Raw genomic sequence first — 25193 nt, forward strand, 5'->3', positions numbered from 1 at the left:
GAACACACCGCATCCACAAATCTCTAAATGGGGGGAACTCTCTCAAACCTGGACTGAGAGGAAGGAGGCTTTCTGCATTGATCCCTGTCAGACCACAGCAGCGAAGCTGATATCCCAGGGGGAAGTCAGCCCCTGAAAGATGACTGCAGATGCTTTTAAGCTGACCGCTCATCCAGATGGTTAAACCAAGGGGATTTAGGATCAGGAGCAGCCCTGTGAACCATAGTCCTGCAGGAGGAGGGGCTCCAGTAACTGCTTCAGTGCCCTCCGCAGCACAGCAGGAAACATGTAGCGAAACACTGCACCACTATATGTAACTCATTTATTTTTATTAACCCCCTTTAAAATTGGAATACTGCTTCAAAAAGTAATAGCCCCGTACACTCATTACATACCTGAAATGAGCCATTTATACTACTCCTTTAAAATTGCAATGCTGCTTCAGAGACGAATAGCCCCGTACGCTCCATACATAGCTCTGCAATGCGGTGCAGGCCCCTCTGGCAGTGAAAGGGTTAAGCGACCAGAATCCATTGCCGTAAAAGAAAACACAGTCATACGGTTGTTTTTCAGTCGGATTTTATTGTTATGTCCTCTGAATACACTCTGGCCTCCCTGTGACACGCAAGACCATGCATTAGGTTACATAACCCTTTTAGCTACCTGCAACTCCACACTTGTGTTGCTCTATCCTCCCTTTCCTTCCTCCCGTACTCCACCCCCTACTTACATCTCCTACTCCACCTCCTAGCACACCCCCTACTACATCTCCTACTCCACCTCCTAGCACACCTCCTCGTACACCCCCTACTACATCTACTACTCCACCTCCTAGCACACCTCGTACACCCCCTACTACATCTCCTACTCCACCTCCTAGCACACCTCCTCGTACAACTCCTTCTACATCTCCTACTCCACCTCCTAGCACACTTCGTACACCCCCTACTACATCTACTCCACCTCCTAGCACACCTCCTTGTACACCCCCTACTACATCTCCTACTCCACCTCCTAGCACACCTCCCCGTACACCCCCTACTTACATCTCCTACTCCACCTCCTAGCACACCTCGTACACCCCCTACTACATCTCCTAGCACACCTCGTACACCCCCTACTACATCTCCTACTCCACCTCCTAGCACACCTCATACACCCCCTACTACATCTCCTACTCCACCTCCTAGCACACCCCCTACTACATCTCCTACTCCACCTCCTCGTACACCTCCTACTACATCTCCTACTCCGCCTCCTACTACATCTCCTAATACACTACCTAGTAAACCTACTACTACACCTCCTAATACATATCCTACTCAACCTCCAATTACATCTCCTAATACACCTACTACTATATCTCCTAGCACACCTACTACTACACCGTCTAGTACATATGATACTACACCTCCTACTACATCTCCTACTCCACCTCCTAATACAGCTACTACTATACCTCCTAGTACATCTCCTACTACACCTCCTAACTTTCTTTTTTTTATGCTATTAACTGTCTGTTTAGCTGAAACCCGCCACAGAGGGTTTAGCAGATGAAGCAGAGATCTCAAAACTCTTGCGGGGGATACTACAGACCCATAAAAACTCAGTGGTATATTCTAGATAAAGCCGAAGCGGCAAGTTCCCATTGACGTCAATGAGTAATTTGCGGCCACTTCAGACTTGATAGGATGTACCCGTAGGCCCTTATTGTATATGCTGTGAAGCCACTTCCCAGTGCTGAAGAAGAGAACAGCTCCATTCATCTGAAGGCGACGGAAAATCTTCTGGCACCGAGAAGCATTTTTACATTGAATACGAGCCGCTCGTACACTGCAAGTGTATGTCAGTGACTTGCGACAGGGAAGGGGTTAAAATGTAATGATCTTCTTGAATAATGCAGCGATTTACCTGCGCGTTTAAAGGGGCATTCCCCTCTATTCCATGTTTAATGCTGTATACAATGATTCTCTACTTCCCTGCTGTAGCGCAACAAAGATATAACTTCCGCATCGACATTCCCCGTCTTTACAAATGATTGTACATTCCCCTCATAGGGGTCTAGTGACGTAAAGTCTCCCGGCTGCAAAACTGGAGGTAACCGCAGCACCAACAAAAACAATGAATGCAGCTGGAGTCTATCCATTGATAAAGCTGATGCTGTTTTGCAGCCAGTAGAGTTAAATAATTCCCATATGGGATTAATCAATGCTCTGAGAATCATTTAGGGCCTTTTAGATGAATGGAGCCGACCTCTTTTCTAGCGCTGGGAAGTGGCTTCAACGCAGAAAGAACAGGGGCCGTATAAGTAGTGGAAATGAGTGCCGTATAGAGCCTTATATAATATTATAAGGCGACTTTGGGGAAGGAGAAACAATTCATCATATTGCTTTATCTTATTTTGCTGTCATCGATAATGGACCTTTAACCCTTTCGCTTCTAGAGCGGAAGGGGGTTAAACCCAATTTCAGACGGTGCTTGAGAGACGAGGCACACGTGTTATAGGGGGCTCTGGGTCAGGGGCTCTCCGGTTTCTCCTCGCCTGTGCGACGTCGCAGCGTCATGTGACGTTGCGTTGTCACGGCGATGCATCGTCGCTATCAGAAGATGAAGGAGAAGCCGGGAAGAAGGTAAGAGGCAGTTACAGAGGCCCAGCACACCCCTGTCAATCAATTTAAATGTTGTGGGGAAGTTTGCGGGGCCTCTGGAAGCGCGGCGCTCGGTTCGGCGCCCCCCCCTTACAGAGTATCGTGCTCCCCCAGTTTGCGCACTCCTGCTCTAGGTTGTAAAGATGCTTACAGCGTTAGATGCAGCAGAAGGTAAAAGGTTAACTCTGGGATTTCTTAATCCTGGGCCATAATATGCAGAAGGGGGGCTGAGAGGTAAAAGGGGATTTGTGAAGGGAATGTTTGAAAGTAAAGTGTCAAAGTGATAGAAAGTGTCAGTCACGTTTTACATCACTGTATTCCAATCGGGTTCCGAAGAGCCCTTGGGTTCCTCAGGCATTCCTAGAGTTCCCTGCAGTGTTCAGGACATTTGAAAATTGAACCAAGTACAGGAGAATTTACAATGCATCTGACCTCAGATGCGCTATTAGAGAGGGTTGGGGTTCCTTACAATGCATCTGATCTCAGACGCGCTATTAGAGAGGGTTGGGGTTCCTTACAATGCATCTGATCTCAGACGCGCTATTAGAGAGGGTTGGGGTTCCTTACAATGCATCTGACCTCAGAGGTGCTATTAGAGAGGGTTGGGGTTCCTTACAATGCATCTGATCACAGATGCGCTATTAGAGAGGGTTGGGGTTCCTTACAATGCATATGATCTCAGACACGCTATTAGAGAGGGTTGGGGTTCCTTATAATGCATCTGATCTCAGACGCGCTATTAGAGAGGGTTGGGGTTCCTTACAATGCATCTGATCACAGACGCGCTATTAGAGAGGGTTGAGGTTCCTTACAATGCATCTGACCTCAGAGGTGCTATTAGAGAGGGTTGGGGTTCCTTACAATGCATCTGATCACAGACGCGCTATTAGAGAGGGTTGGGGTTCCTTACAATGCATCTGACCTCAGACGCGCTATTAGAGAGGGTTGGGGTTCCTTACAATGCATCTGATCTCAGACGTGCTATTAGAGAGGGTTGGGGTTCCTTACAATGCATCTGATCTCAGACACGCTATTAGAGAGGGTTGGGGTTCCTTATAATGCATCTGATCTGAGGTGCTATTAGAGAGGGTTGGGGTTCCTTACAATGCATCTGATCTGAGGCGCTATTAGAGAGGGTTGGGGCTCCTTACAATGCATCTGATCTCAGACACGCTATTAGAGAGGGTTGGGGTTCCTTATAATGCATCTGATCTCAGAGGTGCTATTAGAGAGGGTTGGGGTTCCTTACAATGCATCTGATCACAGAGGTGCTATTAGAGAGGGTTGGGGTTCCTTACAATGCATCTGATCTCAGACGCGCTATTAAAGAGGGTTGGGGTTCCTTACAATGCATCTGATCACAGACGCGCTATTAGAGAGGGTTGGGGTTCCTTACAATGCATCTGATCTCAGAGGTGCTATTAGAGAGGGTTGGGGTTCCTTCCAATGCATCTGATCTCAGACACACTATTAGAGAGGGTTGGGGTTCCTTATAATGCATCTGATCTCAGAGGTGCTATTAGAGAGGGTTGGGGTTCCTTACAATGCATCTGATCTGAGGTGCTATTAGAGAGGGTTGGGGTTCCTTACAATGCATCTGATCTGAGGTGCTATTAGAGAGGGTTGGGGTTCCTTACAATGCATCTGATCTCAGAGGTGCTATTAGAGAGGGCTGGGGTTCCTTACAATGCATCTGATCTCAGACGCGCTATTAGAGAGGGTTGGGGTTCCTTACAATGCATCTGATCACAGATGCGCTATTAGAGAGGATTGTGGTTCCTTACAATGCATCTGATCTCAGACGCGCTATTAGGGAGGGTTGGGGTTCCTTACAATGCATCTGATCTCAGACACACTATTAGAGAGGGTTGGGGTTCCTTACAATGCATCTGATCACAGACGCGCTATTAGAGAGGGTTGGGGTTCCTTACAATGCATATGATCACAGATGGGCTATTAGAGAGGGTTGGGGTTCCTTACAATGCATCTGATCACAGACGCGCTATTAGAGAGGGTTGGGGATCCACAGAATTTCACAATATAGTTATAGGGTTCCTTAACTGAAAAAAAGGTTTAAAACCACTGCATTACATATCTGAAAACTGACTGTTACACAAGGAAGCCTGGAACTTGGCACTAAAGAAGTTTAAAAAACAATTGCCCTTTTTGGAGGGCTTGTTTTCATGGGTTTTAGAGAGCGTATGAAAACGATTCAATAGAATGTGTGTTTTCCAGATGGTGGTCTTCACATTGGTTATCTTGCACAGGGACCACTGATTCACAGCAAACCACGCACAGCGATGACTTCCATGGTGAATTTTTTTTATTTCTCAGATTTAGTGGAATTTGTAGGTACATTAACTATGAAGCAGCAATTAGGGGAGCGCACATATTTGGGTTAGCATTAGACTTTTTTTTAACTCCTTCACTGCAGGTGCCCCCAGTAGCACAGGGGTAAAAAATAAATAAAATAAATAATAATAATACAATATATATATATATATATATATATATATATATATATATATATATATATATATATATATATTAGCATTGGGCCTCAAAACCCCTTCCCCCTCCCCCCTCAACGAAAGAAATCAGGTTGCTTACAACATCATTTTGGGGGTTCAATTTTTTGGCTGGGTTTTTTCTGCTTGGGATTCCCCTTGCTTGGTTGTTTTGGGTTGCTCAGGGGTACCCCCCTTCCCTCCCTCTGACGATTCTCTCTTCTCCTCCTTCCTGATGGTGATGGAACTTGCCGTAAAACTCTTGCCCCCGGAATAAGACCCAGAGGAGTATGGGTAACCGATGCCGAACATGTTCCCCCCACTGACTGAGGTTAAACGCGTCTCTTCCCCTTCCAGTAGTTTCCTATAAAACAGAGATGTGTGAGGCAGTGGTTAAAGAGAATAAATACACTGGCCCCTATTGTATTTGCTATGAAGCCGTCTTTCTCACTCTTAGTAAGATTTAAGCTCTGTAGAAGGTTCCTACAGTATGGCTGCCATTTGCTCTTCCAGAATCCCCTGCTTCTCTCAACCTTGCTGTTTATTAGCTTCTCTCTCCCAAGTGAAGGCAGTGACATCAACATGCTGAAATTAAAGCTTCATCTCACTCTATATGCCAAGTTGTTCTAAACCGGGCAACAGGTATTTTTACAGGAACTTTCTCCCACTTCAAAGATTCAAGTAAGCTGCTGCCTTCTATGCTAGTTTTGTACTGTAGCTGTTATGCAGCATTGCGGTCTCCTGAATCACTTGCCAGAGCAATACCCTTGGGATCATATGTATAAATAACTCCATGTTGCCAAGATCACAACAACTCCTTCTTATCCTCCTGATGAGCTCCAGCTCCCTTAATCACCAGGTTACATCATTCACTCTTTTAGGGGTGGTAATAGTTTTTAGGAGGCAGTAAGCAGGTATTGTCTCATGGGACCCTTCGCCCACCTGTCACTGCATCCACTTTTTCCCCACTAACCCCCTATTATCACCTCTCTTCCATAGACAAACTGATACACAAACTGAATATATGGATAACAAGTGGGATTTGTATGTTTTTGGCCTCTATTCTCCCATAATGTCAGTGATTGCATTACACCATACCCTGCAACTGTCAAGATCTGGCTCCGCTGACTAGCAATTTAGACGTGTGTAAAAGATCAATTATATTTTGCTGACTCTTTCAGCAAATTTCAGTGACTCTGTAGGGGGGTCACTGGCCTTAGGTTCCAGTACCACCTATGGGGGGCACTACCATACCTGCCATCTATCTATAATAATGATCCAGTCCTAGCTTTCTATTCCCATTTGCAGGTCTGTTAGCACCTTTGGTATGATAAAGTCTGCAGTAAGACAGTCCTGGATCATTATTATCACGGACCTGAAGAAGTTGGTTGGAAGGTATGTCACCTAGATTGTAAATTTCCATTTTCAAAAGACTCTCATCCCGTTATAGCATGAGTGTCCTGTCTGTATGTTTATATATTTGTACTATCAAGTGTGTCTATGGTCTGAAATATATAACAATACGTGTGTCTCATTTCTTTGGCATAGAGTTTCCTTTACCTGTAAGCTGCTATTTCAATATCCAAAGCCATCTTGACGTTGAGGAGGTCCTGGTACTCTCTCAGATGACGAGCCATTTCCCCTTTGGTGGTCCTCAGAGCATTGTCAAGCTGGTTGATAGTCTCCTGCCCAAGAAGAATAGAAGCAGACATTTCAGGAACGGGAAAAACATTACCAGCCTTCAAATGAATGTTAATACCAAGAAGGAGCCAAAGTATCAGGCTAATCCTCGACCCATCAGGACAAAAGAAAGAATCTTAACTCCTGACGAAGAGTCATGCTTGGCCTGCAATCCATCCACTTTGCAGCCATTGTGTATTTATTAGTATTAGCTCTAGATAGTGAATAAGTGATAGTGCAGCTCTGTATCGCCATTTATTAGTATTATATCAATAGGGACTTACTGAATGAACCTATAAGTGCTCTAGGAAGTGAAGTTAAAATGGTAATACTTTTATAGTAAGAAGAGCATAGGTAAAGAATTAACAAGTTTAAAATGTTAAGAAGTTATATATGAGACCAGTGTTACACTAATTAGAGCGTCTGTTCTATAAAGAGTGAAGAAGATGTACACAAGAGCACACTTACACTAATAAGAGCATCCTGTACACTAAAGTACTTTTACACTAATAAGAGCATCCTGTACACTAAAGTACTTTTACACTAATAAGAGCATCCTGTACACTAAAGTACTTTTACACTGATAAGAACGTCCTGCACACAAGAGCATTCTTACACTGATAAGAGTGGCCCACGTGGGTTACCTGCAGCTGGGCGATCTCCTCGTTGCTCCTGTCCTCAGCCTCCTGCAGCTGCCTCTCCAGGGACTCGTTAGCACTGCGCAGAGCATCAATCTCCAGGGTGCGCGACTGTAGCTGACGGCGGTACTCGGTGATCTCTTCCTTAGCCTGGCGCATGTTGTCGTTGTTCCGGGATGCCTCCTGCGACACGTTGGCGACCTTGGTCTTGTACCACTCCTCCGCCGACTGCTGGTTACGGGAGGAAAGCACCTCATACTGCATGCGGATCTCCTTCAGAGCGGCCGTGAGATCTGGCTTACTCTGTACATCCATCTCCACCGTGATCTGTACAAACAGCAAGGGGACAGTTCTAACAACCTTACAGACACTCAAGATGACTGAATGAAGATGTTTCATGCTTGGTAGCTTCTGATACGTGTATTAAAAGTGCAGTCCTCCCCAATATGACCTATTTTGAAAGTGAGCTCAACGTGAGGACATGAAATTTAAATGTTTTATACACTGCAGTGGATCGTTCACATATCAACTCCTGCTGTTCATTCTTGCTATCTCCACTCCAGCACAGAGCTGTTTTCCATGCAGACATCAAAGGGTCTCATCTAGGTTCCAGTTCAAGAGGTCTAATAATGTCACTGAGTGGGACGTAGCAGCCATATTAATTTGGGCAATTTTATTTTTTAGAAATAAAATACGCATTTGAAAAAAAATTGAGCAGGGGAAAAAAAAACTAGAGGTCAAAACATATCCATAATTATTCAGTATTGGGAAATAAAAAATAAACATGATGGGGAACTGCCCCTTTAAACTCTTTCACTCAAGTAATGAAATGGTCAAAAGTGCAATCCCACACAGCTGGCCAAAATAACAACCTTTGGTAACCAACATAATCTAAATGGTATCCTTCAACTAATGCAAAGCTAAAATCAAAGTTTGGTTTCTTTTGATGTTTTAGAGGGGTGGTGGTGGGAGGAGGAGGGAGCAAACATGGATGTCAAATTTAGGGAGACTTAAATATCATTTATCAGTGATACTCCATTGAAGATGCTGGTGAAAACACAAAATCAGTGAAACTGACTCCAAATCAGTGAGCTGATTGCAACACCCCAACAGCTGAGGTGAGGAGTGCTGCCCCTAAATGTGTTATACCGTCTCTCAGCATACAAGACCTCTTGCCCAGTTGGAGCTGACCTGCACATGTGAAGCATGTCCTGGCTGCAGTGCTCCAGAGCATGATGGGTAGGCAAACGCATTAAAAAGAACAGCTGGATTGAGGAAGGTCACGGCAGCGGTCTTCAAAAACCTTATTAGTGCACGTCTCCCAGAGGGCTCGCCTGTCTCCAAACCAATGCAATTATCGGCTCTGAAACATAATCATCTGGCTGGGCAGTGCCTGCTGGAAGACATGTAGCCAGGTCCATCCTATCACTGCACAGATCCTTATTGTACAGGGAAATGTGGCGTCGGAAAACAGGATGGATAAGTGAATAACATGGTAGCCGCTGTATAGATCCTAGAGCGTTGGGGGTGCCATTTAACAATTTCGCTGCCACGAGGGCCAGCACCGCATTGCACTGGCAGCGTAAAGGTTAATGGAGCAACACGAGAATTGTATTAGTGAGGACAGAGCTATGCAAACCTGACACAACTGCACACACAGCAGGGGAGGAGACCTGTGGTCTGGAAAGCTCTCGGGACCCTAACTATACAATGCTGCACCTCTAAGCCACAACCATAAAGAGGTGATTGAGCCATTGATATAGGAATACACTAAAGGGAATGATGGGAAGGAGGCATGTTGGTAGCTAATTGGGGCTCCGAAGAGCAGTGAATAAAGGGTGACAGCAGTGACGCTAATGTCCTACCGAGTCACATTCCCGGATGTCTGTGTGTCACGTGAAGGGCTACGCCTTTGCAGTAACTGCACCTCTCCTCTCACACGTGTGAAGGAAGGGTCTCTCAAGTCCTTTTGAACCAGCTTCCTTCATGGGAGAGTTAACCCATTCTATAGCAGCGCGCACGCACGCACGCACACACACCTTGTGAGCACATTCACAAGTCTTAGACAGGTCTTCAACCCTGCTTTTCAACCATTATCACCTAGCATACAGTGCTTCCACTGCAGCAAGGGATTCTGGGAAACAACATGCAAACGAGCACACATTGTGTCACCTTTTGCCTGAAAGACCATTTACATGGAGCCCATATAAGCATATACAATGCTATTCACACAACTTTTAAGCATATGGGCTCCATGTAAATGGTCTTTCAGGCAAAAGGTGACACATTGTGTGCTCATTTGCATGTCGTTTCCCAGAATCCCTTGCTGCAGTGGGAGCACTTTATGCTTGGTGATAATGGTGAAAGGCAGGGTTGCAGACCTGTCTAAGACATGTCAATGTGCTCAAAAGTTATATTCTTTATTGGCTATATGCTAACGGTGGAGGTTTTTTGTCGCCTTTTTCACTCACCACAACTTAAAAAATAAAAAATACACACACACAGCCCCATTCTCATTTAAAATGTAGGTTAGAAATATATAGGGATAGTCTGCATCATTATACGATGTTCCCATTTCATTATATGAGTATATAGGATACTCTTACAATGCACTATGATGATTGTCAGAGAGGTGCATTCTCCCCTCTGCAATGCTGCTCTAGTTATGTAATGTTGGGAGTGGCAGATGCAGAGACGCAGATGCTTATCTCTCCTCAGAAACCATCTCACACATAGGAGGGCAGAGGGGCAAGACTGACACTGACAGCACCCAAACCTATTCACTTATAACTCATCCTGCACATATTCTATTAACACCTCCACTGCTGCAAGGCCAAATAAAGCAATGGTGTTTTAGATCACGCCTAAACACCACTAAATGGGGTCTCATGAGTTAAGAGCTTAGTGCTAAGTAATGAATATCATTATGTCTCCTCTCAATCAGGCGGAGCACACTGTACCCGAGTAGGTGACAGTGGAGTGTGCCCCCAACAGCAGGTGACTTCTACATGACTACACAGGTGTTCCTTCACTCTGACAGTGGCGGCGTTATGTGACCACTGAGTGACAGCTGCATTACCCTCAGAAGGTGACAGTGCTATGTTCACTCTCAGGGATTGTGAGAATGCAGGGTGTTCCCTCACACTGTTATGTGTCCCCATCAGATGGTGACAATATTGTGTGTCCTTTTATAGTGATATCTTTCCCCATCAAAAGGTGCCCCTGCTGTGTGTCCTCTCAGTGACACGTGTCCCCATCATAAGGTGACAGTGTTGTGTTGACTTTCATACTGTTTATGATATATCAGACAATGTTGTGTGAGCTCCGATAGCGTCAAAAGGCGTCAGTGTCCCTTCCCCCCTCCCCGAGCCACCGCCCTGTCCCCCCTCTCCTGGGACCCACCTGCGCCTCTGTTACTGCAGTTTGCAGTTCAGCCACCTCCTCCTCATGGACCTTCCTCAGGAAAGCCACTTCATCCAGCAGGGACTCCACCTTCTTCTCCAGCTCCAGGCGGCTGAGAGTGGCGTGGTCCACATCCTTCCTATAGCCCCTCAAGGTCTCCTCCGCCTCCTCCTTCCTGCCGACCTCCTGCTCTAGCTTCTCCTGCAGCTGGCTGACACAGCCCTCCAGATGTTGGCGGTCAAGCAGTGCCTGGTCCTTCTCCTGCACCTGCTCCTCCAGCCTGGACCTCAGCTCCCTAATCTCTTGCTCATAAACCTGGCTAAGCCGGGAGGGCTCTGACTGCCTCTGCCTCAGCAAGGTCACCTCAGCCTGCAGCAGCTTGTTCTGCTGCTCCAGGTGGTGCACCTTCTCAATATAGGTGACAAAGCGGTCATTGAGACCCTGCAGCTGCTCCTTCTCGTTGGTTCTCACTATCTTCAGCTCATTGCTCATGGCTGTTGACTGGGTCAGGTCATAGTGGTCCTGCAGTGCGGGAGTGAGGTGGCTGGGAGGGGAGCGGCTGACCTTCCTGTAGTTGGAAGAGCTGGTGTAGGTTTCCCTGGGTCTGTATCCCTGGGATCTGTTGCTGCTGCTACTGCTTGTATACAGGTGACTGGAAGACCTAGGAGAGTCTCCAAAGATCTTCTTGTAAGATGAAGTGTAGAAGTCCCTGGAAGTCATGGCTGGAGGTGGGTGTGGGATGCTGCTGGTGTGGCTGAGGACTCGGCTCCTTCTCTCTGCTCCTGCAAACAATGCACACTGCAGACCTGGCTGCAGCATCACTATATATACCGTATACCAAACCCAGAGGGGCGCATCATAGGAGCTGACCACGCCCACCTGCTCTCCCCTGCAAGTATCTGCAGCTTTCTTTAAATTAAGACATTTCAATGAATTGAATGTACGGTAATTATGCTGCATAAGATAGATACGCTATTGTATATATTCCTTGCTCTTGGTTTACAGTTACTGTACACTGCTAATGGTAAATTAATGATCTATAACTTTATACATATACAATATTTGGTGCTGCGGTTTTGATTTATATAGGTTCAAAGAAAAAATTGTGTATATCTGTATATAGATATACACACACACACACACACACACACACACACACACACACACACACACACACACACACATATAATATTGTATAGTAATATAGATTTGTGTGTAATGATCCAGTATTATTGGTGTAGTAGTGATGATGTATAGGATTATAAATATAACATTATTTTGTATTATGACTGATTTTGTAGGTTTTAAAATAAATAAAATAGATTTGCTATTATACGTCTGATTTATAGGTTTCCAGCTACACTTTATTTTCTATTTTATGTATGATCTGTAGGATTAAAGGTTTAATACGTTTGGTATTGTAATGATCTATGGGTTTATAGAAATATATACATATATATATTAGGTACAAGAACTGGGAGCATAGTTACAATTTTCGTGCATTTGTGACAGGAGGAAAATTATTTTTTATTGTACGATTATTATTACTGCCAGTTTTTTTTTTTACTAAAATGAGATAAAATCGCCTGTACATAGTGCAGCATTCCCTAGGATCAGCACACACCCTCTTTTTAACTGCTTCACTGCTGCGGATTTGATTTTGAAAGCTATAAGTGAAGAAACGTGCTTTATTTGCATACCTTAGTAATGCACCCCACTGCATAGAAAGGATTTTATTGTGGAGGATCTTAGCAATAGGATTTCTGAGTACCCCTTTCAATAGATAAATATTCATGTTCACTTGATTTAAATTGTTATTTTTTATTTATTTAAATGCGATTAAAAACACGGAAATTAACAAAGTACCATTTTATTATCACTTTAATTCCCTTAATAATTAAGTAATCCGTGTATGCTTTACAGTAACTGCTTGTTCCAAAATGCCAGTTTATTATTATTATTATTATTATTATTATACACGGGATGCAAAGTTACAGGATTTCTGGGTATGGGTTTTCAAGGGGAAAGGGATTGGCAGATGTTGGGACTGTTCTATTGCAAAGGATTCCGAAACGATGCACAGCTGGCCCTGTTTGGCAGCGGTGGGGTTAATAGAATTAGATTAAAGGGCTTGGTGTAGAGTACTGTAGCTGTGACTAGCAATAGCCACGCTCAATAACCTTGCACTGTGCAGCTGACAAAGCTGCCACATCTTACCCCTCCCCCCTCTCTCTGCATCAGGAGATCTTCCCCACTGCAGGAGGACTGGGAGGGTGTGGTAGAGGCATTGGGAAGCCCCCGAGTCCCTGCAGGCAGAAGGAGAGGATCACTGCAGTACTGCAGCAGTGTCCCCGCTGTTTGTACGTCATTGTCCCTGTTTTGTATTATTGTAAAGCGCAGCGTACTCTGTGGGCGCCATATAAATACAATGATACAGCGCCTTCCCCGCTACAGCTGAAGCAGGCAGTGACCAGATGGCCGTGAGCTGATGGGGATGGTACAAAAAGTGACATAGCGACAAAATGACAGGGGCTGAGAGGTACACTGTAGGATGGAAGCAGAAAGTGAACGGGAAGGGAAGGGAGGGAGGGGGGGGGGAGGCAGGATGACAGGGATATAGAATGAAAGAGGGACACAGAATGGGAGTGACAAGGACATTCTGTGACATTGTGAGACAATGGCCCCTCTGAGCTAGATCCACAAAGCTCTGCTAAATTAGGGTTCATAGCAGGACGTACCCACAAAGTTAATTATATGCAAAAAACAATGGCCGTTTTTGTATCGCATTAGCACAGGCTTCACGTTATTGTAGCTCAATGAAGCGTTATCTTCCAATAACGTGACATTAAGTATGTCTTAGCGTCCCTGAAACATGATGTTAGGTAACTCATGCTTCACTGTGGTGTTACGCACATCCAAACTCTGCTAGAGCCCTACAGTATTTCAGTGTCTCGGTGTGAGTAACGGCAATATTAGGTATGACCTAACTAACACAACGTTAAGTCCCTGCATTAACCTTAACACATGTTTGTTGATATGTGTGTTATGATAATGCCTCATTTACATCTCATTATTACTAATAGCTGTTATAGTTAACACAATGCTCTCTTTACGGGAGAAAACACGACTTTACGATATTCTACTTTGTGGATAAAGCATTACTCTTAACGTCATGTTATATTAGGGTAACAACATGTTTTGTGGATCTAGGGTCTCGCTACAAAAATGTTAACGCCTTACAAGTGTATAACTCCAGAAACTATAAGGTGGGAGATTCTCCTTTAAATACACAAACATTTACCATGCTATGTGGTGTTCATAGATTAGAAAGACAGAATTGAGCACCATTCCACTTATTGATTTTTTAGCATTTGACATGTTGGCAATTTAAATGCTGACAAAGGAATTGCCGTTAAAATAAACAAAGTCAGGGAATTGCTCTATTCATTTGAAAATAAGATGTTGCATCCTAACCACACACACATTAGTCCCAGTGCATTGTGGGGCTCGTAGTCGGAATTTTCTGCCAGAGGAGCCTGAAAGTCATTGCATTGGGCCTGAAATCTCTAGGATGGAAGTTAGCACAAAGATCTCGAAGAGCAGAACGTGGGACCATGAGGTCCCAATGGTGCCACAAGACAAAGGAAGATCAATTCAGTCTAGCAGTGCAGATTTAAGAACCCAGGATCACTTAGTAACGTGTTCCACTCAAGCATATAACATCAAATCTACCAGTTTCCTAATCTAAGATATGTTTAATAACCCTGGGTGCGAAATGCACAATGTGTCAACATCACGGCCTACACAGTCCCTACTGCTTTCAGTAAAGGCTTGTTGGGGGCTCACCCCAATGTTTTAGTATTACCATTTATTGATGAAGCGCCAGCATACACTGGCGACACACTTTATTCGAGCTTGGCTAGTCCCACGAATTCGGGTATACCCGGGTGTATTGAGGTTTGTGACTGTTTTCTGCCCGAGTGCATTGAGTTATTTTCCAAGCAGGGATTGAAGCATTTTATTCCCGCTGGCTGCAATACTGCACAGTATATATATATATACTGCATTACAATTCATGAATTTATGCCATCTGGTAGACACGCGAAGCATTGCAGCCTATTAAATCCTAATCATTATCATTTAACAGATCAGCCGCCCATCAGCCAGGCATGAACCCAGGCTGGGAAGGCAAATGCAACGGGGCTTGTCAGAGGTGAGGAGTGGCGCATTCCAGGTATCTGCCAGGTACATACCGGGTATTTGCTCGAATAAAGTGTGTCGGTGCAGTATGCAGTACAACAGGGGTGTGAACACAATAGCAATACCATTACAACATTAATATACACTGGTATGGAGGGTCCTGATCCAAGAAGCTAACAATCTAAATAGAAGGGGAAACATAATATAGGGTCTTATTTACTGATTAGTGCTACTCTATAAGACACCTTCAAGCAGGGCTTAGTAAATATGTTTCTTTACAGCCTATTTAAGTGAATGGGGCTGTAAGGGGTCGCAACACGAAAGGTGTTTTTTTAGAATAACACTGCTTAGTGAACATGGCCCATCTATTGGAATTCTTTGCCGTGTCGCCTCGCTTACCATAACACATAGAACTGGATTTCAATGGGGTCACACTTCTCTATTAAAATGCAATTCTGGTCTCCAGAACCCCCACATCTTATCGATCGTTGGTCCTGGGAGGTTGAAATCTCCTTACAGAGGGAGCAAGTAATTGTGAGTGATTAAATCTTTCTAAGGAAGCCAGTTACATTGGTTGTAGGTTGTTAATACGCTGCAAGGCCCCCTGGCAATGAAAGGGTGTAGGAAAGAAAAATGTTAAGCATCTTTTGGTGCCATTTGGAGGATGTTTTACTGGGGTTTTTTGTTTGCTTTCTTCTGGATCACAAAACTCTAAATACAAACATAGGATACAGTATCTGTCGTCTAAATTTAACACAGGTTGAACTTGATGGACATATGTCTTTTTTCAACCTCATCTACTATGTAACTAAGTAACAAACACTGCACCATTGTAGGTGCCTTTGTCTGCACTGCCTCAGCAATGCTGAATCCCACAGTTTCCCCGCACTGCAACAACCCTGGTACAGTACAGGATCGCAGAGATGAATATTCAGACCTTGCATCTGCAGAGGCTAGTCCCATAGATAAGTTATTATCACTGAGCTGCCGCAGCTCCCCCCACCTCTCACACCTCCCCAACCCCCCCCCCCCCCGCCTCCCAGAGGCGAGGAAAATCAAAGCTCATCTGCATGCAGCCGCATTACTGCTGAGCCTCTCCAATCTGCAGGGAAAGTGGCAGAACCATCAATACTGAGGCTGATGCATCTTTAAGCAGAACATATTCCTGCATTAGTTCCAAAGGAAAAAAAAGGAACAAGTAAAAGTCAGAAGTGTACAGCAACATAATCATATACAGTTGTGTGAAAAAGAAACAAGAATAAAGCCAAAATGGAGAAGCCATGTGTGAAAAACTAAGTACACCTTATGATTCAATAGCTTATAGAACCACCTTTAGCAGCAATAACTTGAAGTAATTGTTTTCTGTATGACTTTATCAGTCTCTCACATCGTTGTGAGGAATTTTGGCCCACTCTTCTTTACAACGTTGCTTCAGTTCATTGAGGTTTGTGGGCATTTGTTTATGCACAGCTTTCTTAAGGTCCAGCCACAGCATTTCAATCGGGTTGAGGTTTGGACTTTGACTGGGCCATTGCAACACCGTGATTCTTTTCTTTTTTCAGCCATTCTGCTGTAGATTTGCTGGTGTGCTTGGGATCATTGTCCTGTTGCATGACCTATATACACATTGGAGGTGAGGATTGAAGAAAATCCTCCCACCACAAGATGCCCTCAAATATGGCACTCATTTTTAGTATTTAATTGGGGGATAACATTAACCCAGGATATAAATTATCCTATTAATTATTATTACCTTGTTTTTTCACTTAAGATATCAATTTATTAGGAGAGCGGTAGACTCCTACATATTTGTTACAGTATATCCTGTTGCATGACCCAATTTCGGCCAAGCTTTAGCTGTCGGACAGATAGCCTCACATTTGACTCTAGAATATTTTGGTATACAGAGGAGTTCATGGTTGACTCAATGACTGCAAGGTTCCCAGGTCCTGTGGCTGCAAAACAAGCCCAAATCATCACCCTTCCACCACCGTGCTTGACAGTTGGTATGAGGTGTTTGTGCTGATATGCTGTGTTTGGTTTTCGCCAAACGTGGCGCTGTGCATTATGGCAAACATCTCCACTTTGGTCTCGTCTGTCCAAAGGACATTGTTCCAGAAATCTTGTGGTTTGTTCAGATGCAACTTTGCAAACCTAAGCTGTGCTGCCATGTTCTTTTTAGAGAGAAGAGGCTTTCTCCTGCAACCCTTCCAAACAAACCATACTGTTCAGTCTTTTTCTATTTTTACTGTAATGAACTTTAACACTTAACATGTTAACTGAGGCCTATAGAGTCTGAGATGTAACTCTTGGGTTTTTTGCAATTTCTCTGAGCATTGCACGGTCTGACCTTGGGGTGAATTTGCTGGGACGTCCACTCCTGGGAAGATTGGCAACTGTCTTGAATGTTTTCCACTTTTGAATAATCTTTCTCACGGTAGAATGATGGACTTTAAATTGTTTGGAAATGGCCTTATAACCCTTCCCAGATTGATGGGCAGCAACAATTGCTTCTCTAAGATCATTGCTGATGTCTTTTCCTCCTTGGCATTGTGTTAACACACACCTGAATGCTCCAGACCAGCAAACTGCTAAAACGTGGGCTTTTATAGAGGTGGTCACACTTGCTGATGATCAATTAATCAAGGGCATTTGATTAGCAGCACCTGTCTGCTACTTAGCATCTTAATTCCTATGGAAGCAGTAAGGGTGTACTTAGTTTCTCACACATAGTTTCTCCATTTTGGCTTTATTTGTGTAAAATAAATCATGACACAGTGTAATATGTCATGTGTTGTTGTTCATCTGAGGTTGTATTTACCTAATTTTAAGACCTGCTAAGGAACAGATTATTGTTATTATGTCCTGATATGTAAAACCATAGAATTCAAAGAGGGTGTACTTTATTTTTCACACAACTGTATATATATATATAATATAGCCATGGCCACGGCATGATGCCAAAGCTGTGGGACCCAGTACATGTGGCATGCCAACCCTGTGCCACCAGCAGCGGTAACTCAACCGAGCGATTGGGCCTCTATGCCACCTGGTGCAGCCCCTGAGTTCAAGACACCACCTCTGTTCCTGGTGGCCTCCGATCAGGCCCTACTATCCTGGGAAGTGGCCTGCGGCAACGTATACCTTGCTGGGCCTCCTGTGGGTCCGTGTAACCAAGTACTTGGACACCAAGATCCTAACTTTCCGGTAGCTGAGATGACCCCAGCGATACTGATGCCAACGTATCCAGGACTGGAACTCAAGTTAGCTTGTCTGGCGGGTGAGTCGACTGCCCCGGGGGTATGGTGTGTGTCTCCTCTGCTGGTGCTGGAGCATGCCTGCTTCATGCCGATTGCTACCAGAGGGAGCCGGGCTCCCCGACATCGCGGCCCAAAGGATGTGTCCTTACTAACGTCTTTGTCCGATTGAGAAGCTGGTCCAGAGAAGCAGCGGAGTCATGAGGTCGCAACATCCATCTTAAAGGCTGTGGTGCTGCTGGAGGAGCCCCACGCCAGAGGAGGACGTCGGCGCTGCCCAAGACACCACCGCTGCGGAGAAGACTAATCCCGATGACATCTCCTACCTGTACTTGGATGGGAGGACATCCCTTTCTACCCGACAGGAGTCCGCTGCGGCCTTGCTGGAGGAGGAACCTGGTGGAGCCCTATTTTCCGTGCCCCAGGATGAGGTACTTCCAGTGGAACCAGAAGCGGCGTCACTGCCGGTGCCGAGCATGGGTCTGCCTAAGGCTCTCGCGAGCTTGGCTCTTACCGATGACGTTGTAAAAATGGCCGCCGTGTCGGATGCGGAACTTCCCTTGTTGCCCACCGGAGAGAGTCCCGGATGGTGCTTGTCTACACCTGCTCCACTACAGACCCCAACCCGGGGAAGAAGCCGGCGTGGATCATTCCTCAAGGTCCCCGTACCGTCCTCTAGAGGTCGTGGCCGACATACCGGTACAAACCCTGGACTGGTCATGGACACTAAAAGGCCCAGTTCACCGGCCCCAGTTGTCCCTGGCCCGTCACCAGCCCCTGTACCTAGCACCATACTATCTGCACAGGGAACTCAGCCGAGATTGTCTGTGTGAGTGTGTGTGTCTGTGAGTGTGTCAGAGAGTGTGTGTGAGTGTCAGAGTGTGTGTGTGTTTGTGTCAGAGTGTGTGTGTGTGTGTTAAAGAGTGAGTGTGTGTCAGAGAATGAGTGTGTGCCAGAGAGTGCGTGTCAGTGTCAGAGGGAGCGTGTGTCTGTGAGAGTATAAAAAATGCAGAATAGTGACAGTGGTGCTCCCTATCCGTTAAACATATGTTAATACAGTAGCGATGATCTATCAGAGAGATCAGAACTAAAAACTCATTATTAAAATATATGTACAATACAATTGATAAACCAGATGATAATATCAGTTATACCGGCCCATGGTATGATCTACAGCTCAACCTGGAGAGGGTCATCCCTTTATCCTTATGAGTTATTGTAGTGGAAATGGTGGTGAGCGCATATGGTGAATATATAAAGAAATATATTAGAACACTCAATGTTGGTGAGCAGAAAGATAATATATAGTACAGGGAACGATGAGGAAAAGAGTGTGTGTGTGTGTGTGTGTGTGTGTGTGTGTGTGTGTGTGTGTGTGTGTGTGTGTGTGTGTGTGTGTGTGTGTGTGTGTGTAAAAAATATGGATGCGCAACTATATCAAAATAAGTAATTAAGTACAAATAATTAAATGCTGCCTCAGAATTCCTAACCTCACACTCAGGTTAACATATATAAAACAGAATGAATGTATAACAGGCGCAGATAAAAATATCAGTAATTAATAAAATAATACACAATGTGTCACGGAAGGTGTTCGGGGTAGAAGGAAGCAATCTCTCCTGATGAAGTTCCCATGCTAGGAACGAAACGCGTAGAACTATACATCTATTACTGGGCATTTATCTTAATGCTTTTATATGCTATATCTATTTACGGATCAAATGTTTGGCTCCAGAGAACATTATATAGTTCAATAGTCAGTGTGTTACGAACGCGCAGTTACTGCTGTGGACATTGGCGTCTGATGTCACAGCCACGTGATCGTGGTAGTCAGACAGGGAATTCCAACACCGGAGAGGTAACCACACTGCTGAAGCAGCACCCAACCAAAACAGCACTGCAGGAGTTAAAAACTCCAGGCACTGAGGATTCCAAGCAGGGAGGGAGCCAGCTGATCTGTATACTGATTGTGAGGTGAGACACACACACACTGCCTGATTTTATCAGCTATGTTGTAAGTAGCCAATTTGCTATTTCTATATAAAGTTGCCATTTCATACTTCACTATTGTGGCCCTTTTTTCATTCTCTTTAGGACCAAAAAAATTTGTACTTGGTTACCTTTCGCGACACATTGTGTATTATTTTATTAATTACTGATATTTTTATACATCACACACACACACACACAGCAAGGCTTCGCTTTTTGGCGATACGGCGGCACCGAGAAGGGGGCTGCCATGTCTGCGCATGCGCAGAATGGGCCAGTCTGATGTTGCGCATGTGCAGAACGGGCCAGTCCGAGGTCACACAATCGCAGACCGGGCCAGGGTCACGCATGCGCAGAATGGGGGGGTTTGCCTAGGTTGCGCATGCGTAGAACGGTGCATTGCTGAGCCCCTTCACATCAATGGGTTTCTTTGGTGCATAAAGTATGCCACCTCTGGGAGAAAGTCTTACATCAAACCTATGGCATAAGGTTTCTGGTTTTCCCCAAACAGAAGGTCCCAGTATGGGTGCCCCTCAAACCGTCCCAATGAGGATAATTAGCATAAGCACGGAATTAAAAGTGATTAATTTATTACATTAACAAAGTAAGTGTTAACTTACATATAAAAAGTCTTTCTGGCTCCTGTAGCCGCCTGGAGTGCTCCGTCGCAGTTACTTCCTACTTCCGCCTCCGACTGCAGGACCGCAATTGGGAGAACTCGTGGGAGCTGTGTCAGTGTCAGACTGTCAGTGTAAGAGTGTGTGTGTGTCAGTGTAAGAGTGTATGTCAGTGTGTGTGTGTAAGTGGGAGAGTGTGTGTAAGTGAGAGTGGGAGTCCCACTGGCGAAGTCAAAGGACCCAGCATGGCCGATCGGGCATGACTTGGGTTCTGAAGAGACATCTGGAGCAGCTGGAGGAAGTGGAGCGGGCGAAGGGCGGTAGCAGCAAATCTGGTGGCGGGTGAGCAGGAAGGCCCAGGTGTGCAGGAGTTCAGCGCGGAGGGAGCAGACACGTAGCAGGGAACGTGCAGAGGTCAGTGCAGCAGCAGCCAGTCGCGACAGGCCATCAGTGGGAGGGGGCAGAGTCAGGAGTGTAGCTTCTCGGGGAGGCTTACGGTGTGGGGGGGCAGAGCAAGAAGTGGTACGGAAGCCACTGGGTGGGCCCTATGAGCAGGAAGATAGGCCTGGAGGCAGTGCGGTGGGTAGGGTTGGTTGGAGAATTCAAGGGGAGGAGGAAGGCCCAGTTAAAACTCTTTCAGCTGTTATCTATGTCATCGTAACTTTGTGACGTGAATACTTCCAATGGGGAGGGTTCTTTGACCTGATTAAAATCTCGAAAAGTATTAAGAAAGGACTTGGTAATATGGGAAGTGTTCCTAAGTCATTACAATGGTTGCGTTTTGGAAATGAGGGAACCAGTAGACAGTCAGCAGATTTCGCTTTTTACTGATGCGGCTGAGTCTGTTGGTTTTGTGCCTGACTTTGGGGGTCGTTGGTGTGCAGAAAAATGACCTGTAGCGTGGGAATACACAAGTCTTTTGCGTAACCTCACATATTTTGTAATTGTTTCTGTTGCTTGTGGTAGTGGAATTGTGGTGTGATGTCTTGGCTAACAGGGAAGTAATATTTCGGACTGACAACATAGTCGGTGGATGCTGCAATGAATAGCATGTCAGCATCTTGCCTGCCTGTGATTCGGTTGCTAAGGGTTTTGTGCTTGAGGGCTTGGAAAGAAGTATCGGGCAAGGCATGTTCCGGGTGTGAAGAACATTCTAAGCAGTGCTTTGTCTCACTTTAAATTTTCAGAATTCAGGAGACTTACTTGCCCGTTGAGGCTGTGGCATTTGGTGTTGGCAGTGTGATGGCCTTGCTGAAGAATTCAGTGGCTCCTGGTATGTGGGTAGGTTATTTTTGGACCTCGGAGCAGTTGAATGGATTCTGTGGTAGGATGGAGGAGGATAATACTAGAAAACTTATAAAGCCTAAACACAATTGGTGCAGAAATGCAGGAGCAGAGAAGATAATAGTACAGACTGAAAACAAAACTTAAATGCATGCTCGCTAATGCAAGAATCCTGACAGATAAAATGGGGGAGCTTGAATGAATAGCTACAAGGGAGCAGTATGATATCATAGGCATTACTGAAACATGGTGGGGTGAAACTCATGACTTGGCAGTTAATTTAGAGGGTTATTCCCTTTTTCGGAAGGATCAAGCAAATAGAAGAGGAGGTGGAGTATGCTTATATGTTAAACTGGATCGAAAACCTATTATAAGGGATGATGTTTATGAAGGGAACGATGAAAATATAGAGACCTTGTGGATAGAAATTAACAGTGGAGGTAAAAGTATAAAGAAAATGGTTGTAGGGATATGCTGTAAACCACCAAATATCTGTGAGATTGATGAAGCTCAAATACTTTTGAAAATGGAAAAGGCATCAAAACTAGGTTATATTTCATAACTAGCTGATATACCCGGCGTTGCCCGGGCGTGGAAGGGCAGGGGGCATGGTAGGGGGATGGAGGGAAGGGGAAAAATTGCAGGGGGAGGGAGGGCAGGGGGCAAAGGGCAGGGGGAGGGAGGGCAGGGGGCAAAGGGCAGGGAGGGCAGGGGGCAGGGGGACGGAGGGCAGGGGGAAAAGGGCAGGGGGAGGGAGGGCAGGGGGCAAAGGGCAGGGGGAGGGAGGGCAGGGGGCAAAGGGCAGGGGGAAAGGGCACGGGGAGGGAGGGCAAGGTGCAAAGGGCAGGGGGAGGGAGGGCAGGGGGCAAAGGGCAGGGGGGGCAGGGGGCAAAGGGCAGGGGGGCAGGAGGGCAGGGGGGGGCAAAGGGCAGGGTGAGTCAGGGACGCGTTAAATAACCCATTCCCCTGCATTTACTCACCTTGCACACGGTCGCGCTCCTCTTCCTACGGGTACCGGCCGCCCTCCTCTTCCACCTCGGGCTCCTCAGCGGAGAGGCTGAGACGCTCCGGTGAGGAGGTGCTGTGCCTTTCGCGGGGAGAGGCGGAGACAGCCGGAGGAGCGCCCTCGGGGACGGGGAGCGGCCTATGTGAGGGGAGAGCCGCACAGTGCATGCTCTGTGTGTGTGAGGGGGGGGGGGGTTTGGGGGGGGGGAGGACAGGGGGCAAAGAGAGCCTTGGGGATGTGAGAGCCGCGCTCCTCTTCCTTCGTGTACCGGCCTCCTCTTCCACCTCGGGCTCCTCAGCGGAGAGGCTGAGTCGGTCCAGTGAGGAGGTGCTGTGCCTTTCGCGGGGAGAGGCGGAGACAGCCGAAGGGGCGCCCTCGGGGATGGGGAGCGGCCTATGTGAGGGGAGAGCCGCACAGTGCGTGCTCTGTGTGTGTGTGGGGGGGGGGGAGGCAAAGAGAGCCGTGGGGATGTGAGAGCGCCGGTGTGTGAGTGTGTGAGTGTGTGAGTGTGTGTGAGTGTGACCTTTGGCCCGTCACTCAGCCTCAGGCCAATGACAGGTGTGCGGGGGCGGGCGGGCCAAGGGAGCCATCTCATTGGCCTGAGGCGGAGTGACAGGCCAAAGGTCCAATGTGATTGCCGCTAGGGACACAGGGAGACACATACAGACATAGACACATAGGACGCTTTCAGAAATATATAGTAAGATGGGTGGTTTTAATTATCCAAACATAGACTGGGGCAATGATATTAGCATTACAACAAAAGGAAACAGGTTTTTGGGGGTGCTTAAAGACAATTACATGACCCAAATTATTGAGGAACCAACCAGGAGAGGGGCAATACTGGATTTGGTCATATCAAACAATGTAGAAATAATAACCAATATTCAAGTCCAGGAACATTTGGGTAACAGTGATCATAACATGGTCTCATTTGAAATAAATGATCAAAAAACAGATTACTTGGGTACAACCAAGACCTTAAACTTTAGAAAGGCAGATTTTAATAAATTGAGGACTAATCTACAAGTAATACATTGGGATGATGTTTTTGCAGGGAAAATGTAGAAGATAAATGGGCAGTCTTTAAAACATTGTTAGACAAGCACACTTATCAGTATATACCCTTGGGTAATAAGTATAAAAGAAATAAGTAAAAACCAATGTGGCTAAATAGACAGGTAGGGGAGGAAATGGAAAAGAAGAGGCAGACGTTTAGATTCTTTAAGTCAGAAGGGACGGAGACATCGTATCAGAATTATAAGGAATGTAACAAAAATTGCAAAAGGGCAATCAAATGAGCAAAAATGGATAATGAAAAAAGGATTGCAATAGAAAGTAAGATCAACCCTATAAAGTTCTTTAAGTACCTCAATAACAAAAAAATGAGAAAACAAAATATAGGACCCTTTCAGTGTGAGATGGGCAGACAGAATATTGGAGATAAGGACAAAGCTGAGGTATTAAACAAATTCTTTGCCTGTGTGTTTACGAGAGAGAATCAAGTTCAATAGTAGTGCCACAGGAGGAAGCCACAACCTCTATATTACTGAACAATTGGTTAACTGAGGAAGAAGTTCATCAGCGGCTTGATAAAATGAAAGTAAGTAAGGCATCTGGCCCCGATGACATACATCCAAGAGATCTTAAGGAGTTAAGCTCAGTAATAGCCAAACCATTATATTTAATATTCAAGGACTCCATTTCCACAGGCTCAGTACCACAAGATTGACGTAAAGCAGATGTGGTGCCTATATTTATGTAGCCATGACTGGGTCTGGCTACCCGTCTGCCCTCCCTGACATGCAAGTCCTGGTAAGTGCAGGCAGTGTCAGGCACCATCTTGGGTTCCACCCCTCCCCTCCCCCCCCCCCCCCCCCACAATCAGCTTCCCTGAGTGACAGGGGTGGAGGCGGGACAGAGTCTGTGTGCTGCCCAATCCTGGGTTCAGACCTTGTACCCTCC

At 45.7% G+C, this 25193-nt stretch overlaps 1 protein-coding gene across 1 annotated transcript; it reads right to left on the minus strand.

Annotated features, from left to right (window-relative positions):
• Positions 1-562: 562 nt before the first annotated feature.
• LOC142495626 (low molecular weight neuronal intermediate filament-like) lies at positions 563-11691 on the minus strand. The gene is made up of 4 exons (XM_075601341.1): positions 10876-11691; positions 7480-7800; positions 6716-6840; positions 563-5519 (listed from the first exon to the last, which is right to left on the minus strand). The coding sequence occupies exons 1-4, from the start codon at positions 11593-11595 to the stop codon at positions 5276-5278; spliced, it is 1410 nt and encodes a 469-aa protein (XP_075457456.1). The 5' UTR covers positions 11596-11691; the 3' UTR covers positions 563-5275.
• Between the last annotated feature and the right edge of the window lie 13502 nt (positions 11692-25193).

Source organism: Ascaphus truei, chromosome 5, assembly GCF_040206685.1.
Source record: "Ascaphus truei isolate aAscTru1 chromosome 5, aAscTru1.hap1, whole genome shotgun sequence".
NCBI classification, from domain to species: domain Eukaryota; kingdom Metazoa; phylum Chordata; class Amphibia; order Anura; family Ascaphidae; genus Ascaphus; species Ascaphus truei.

Coding starts and splice junctions, on each gene's coding strand:
- LOC142495626 (XM_075601341.1), bottom strand. CDS start 11,595: ATGACTTCCAGGGACTTCTACACTTCATCTTACAAGAAGATCTTTGGA. Junction 6,841..7,479: donor AGGAGATCGCCCAGCTGCAG/GTAACCCACGTG, acceptor CTTCTTGGGCAG/GAGACTATCAACCAGCTTGA. Junction 5,520..6,715: donor ATTGAAATAGCAGCTTACAG/GTAAAGGAAACT, acceptor TCTGTTTTATAG/GAAACTACTGGAAGGGGAAG.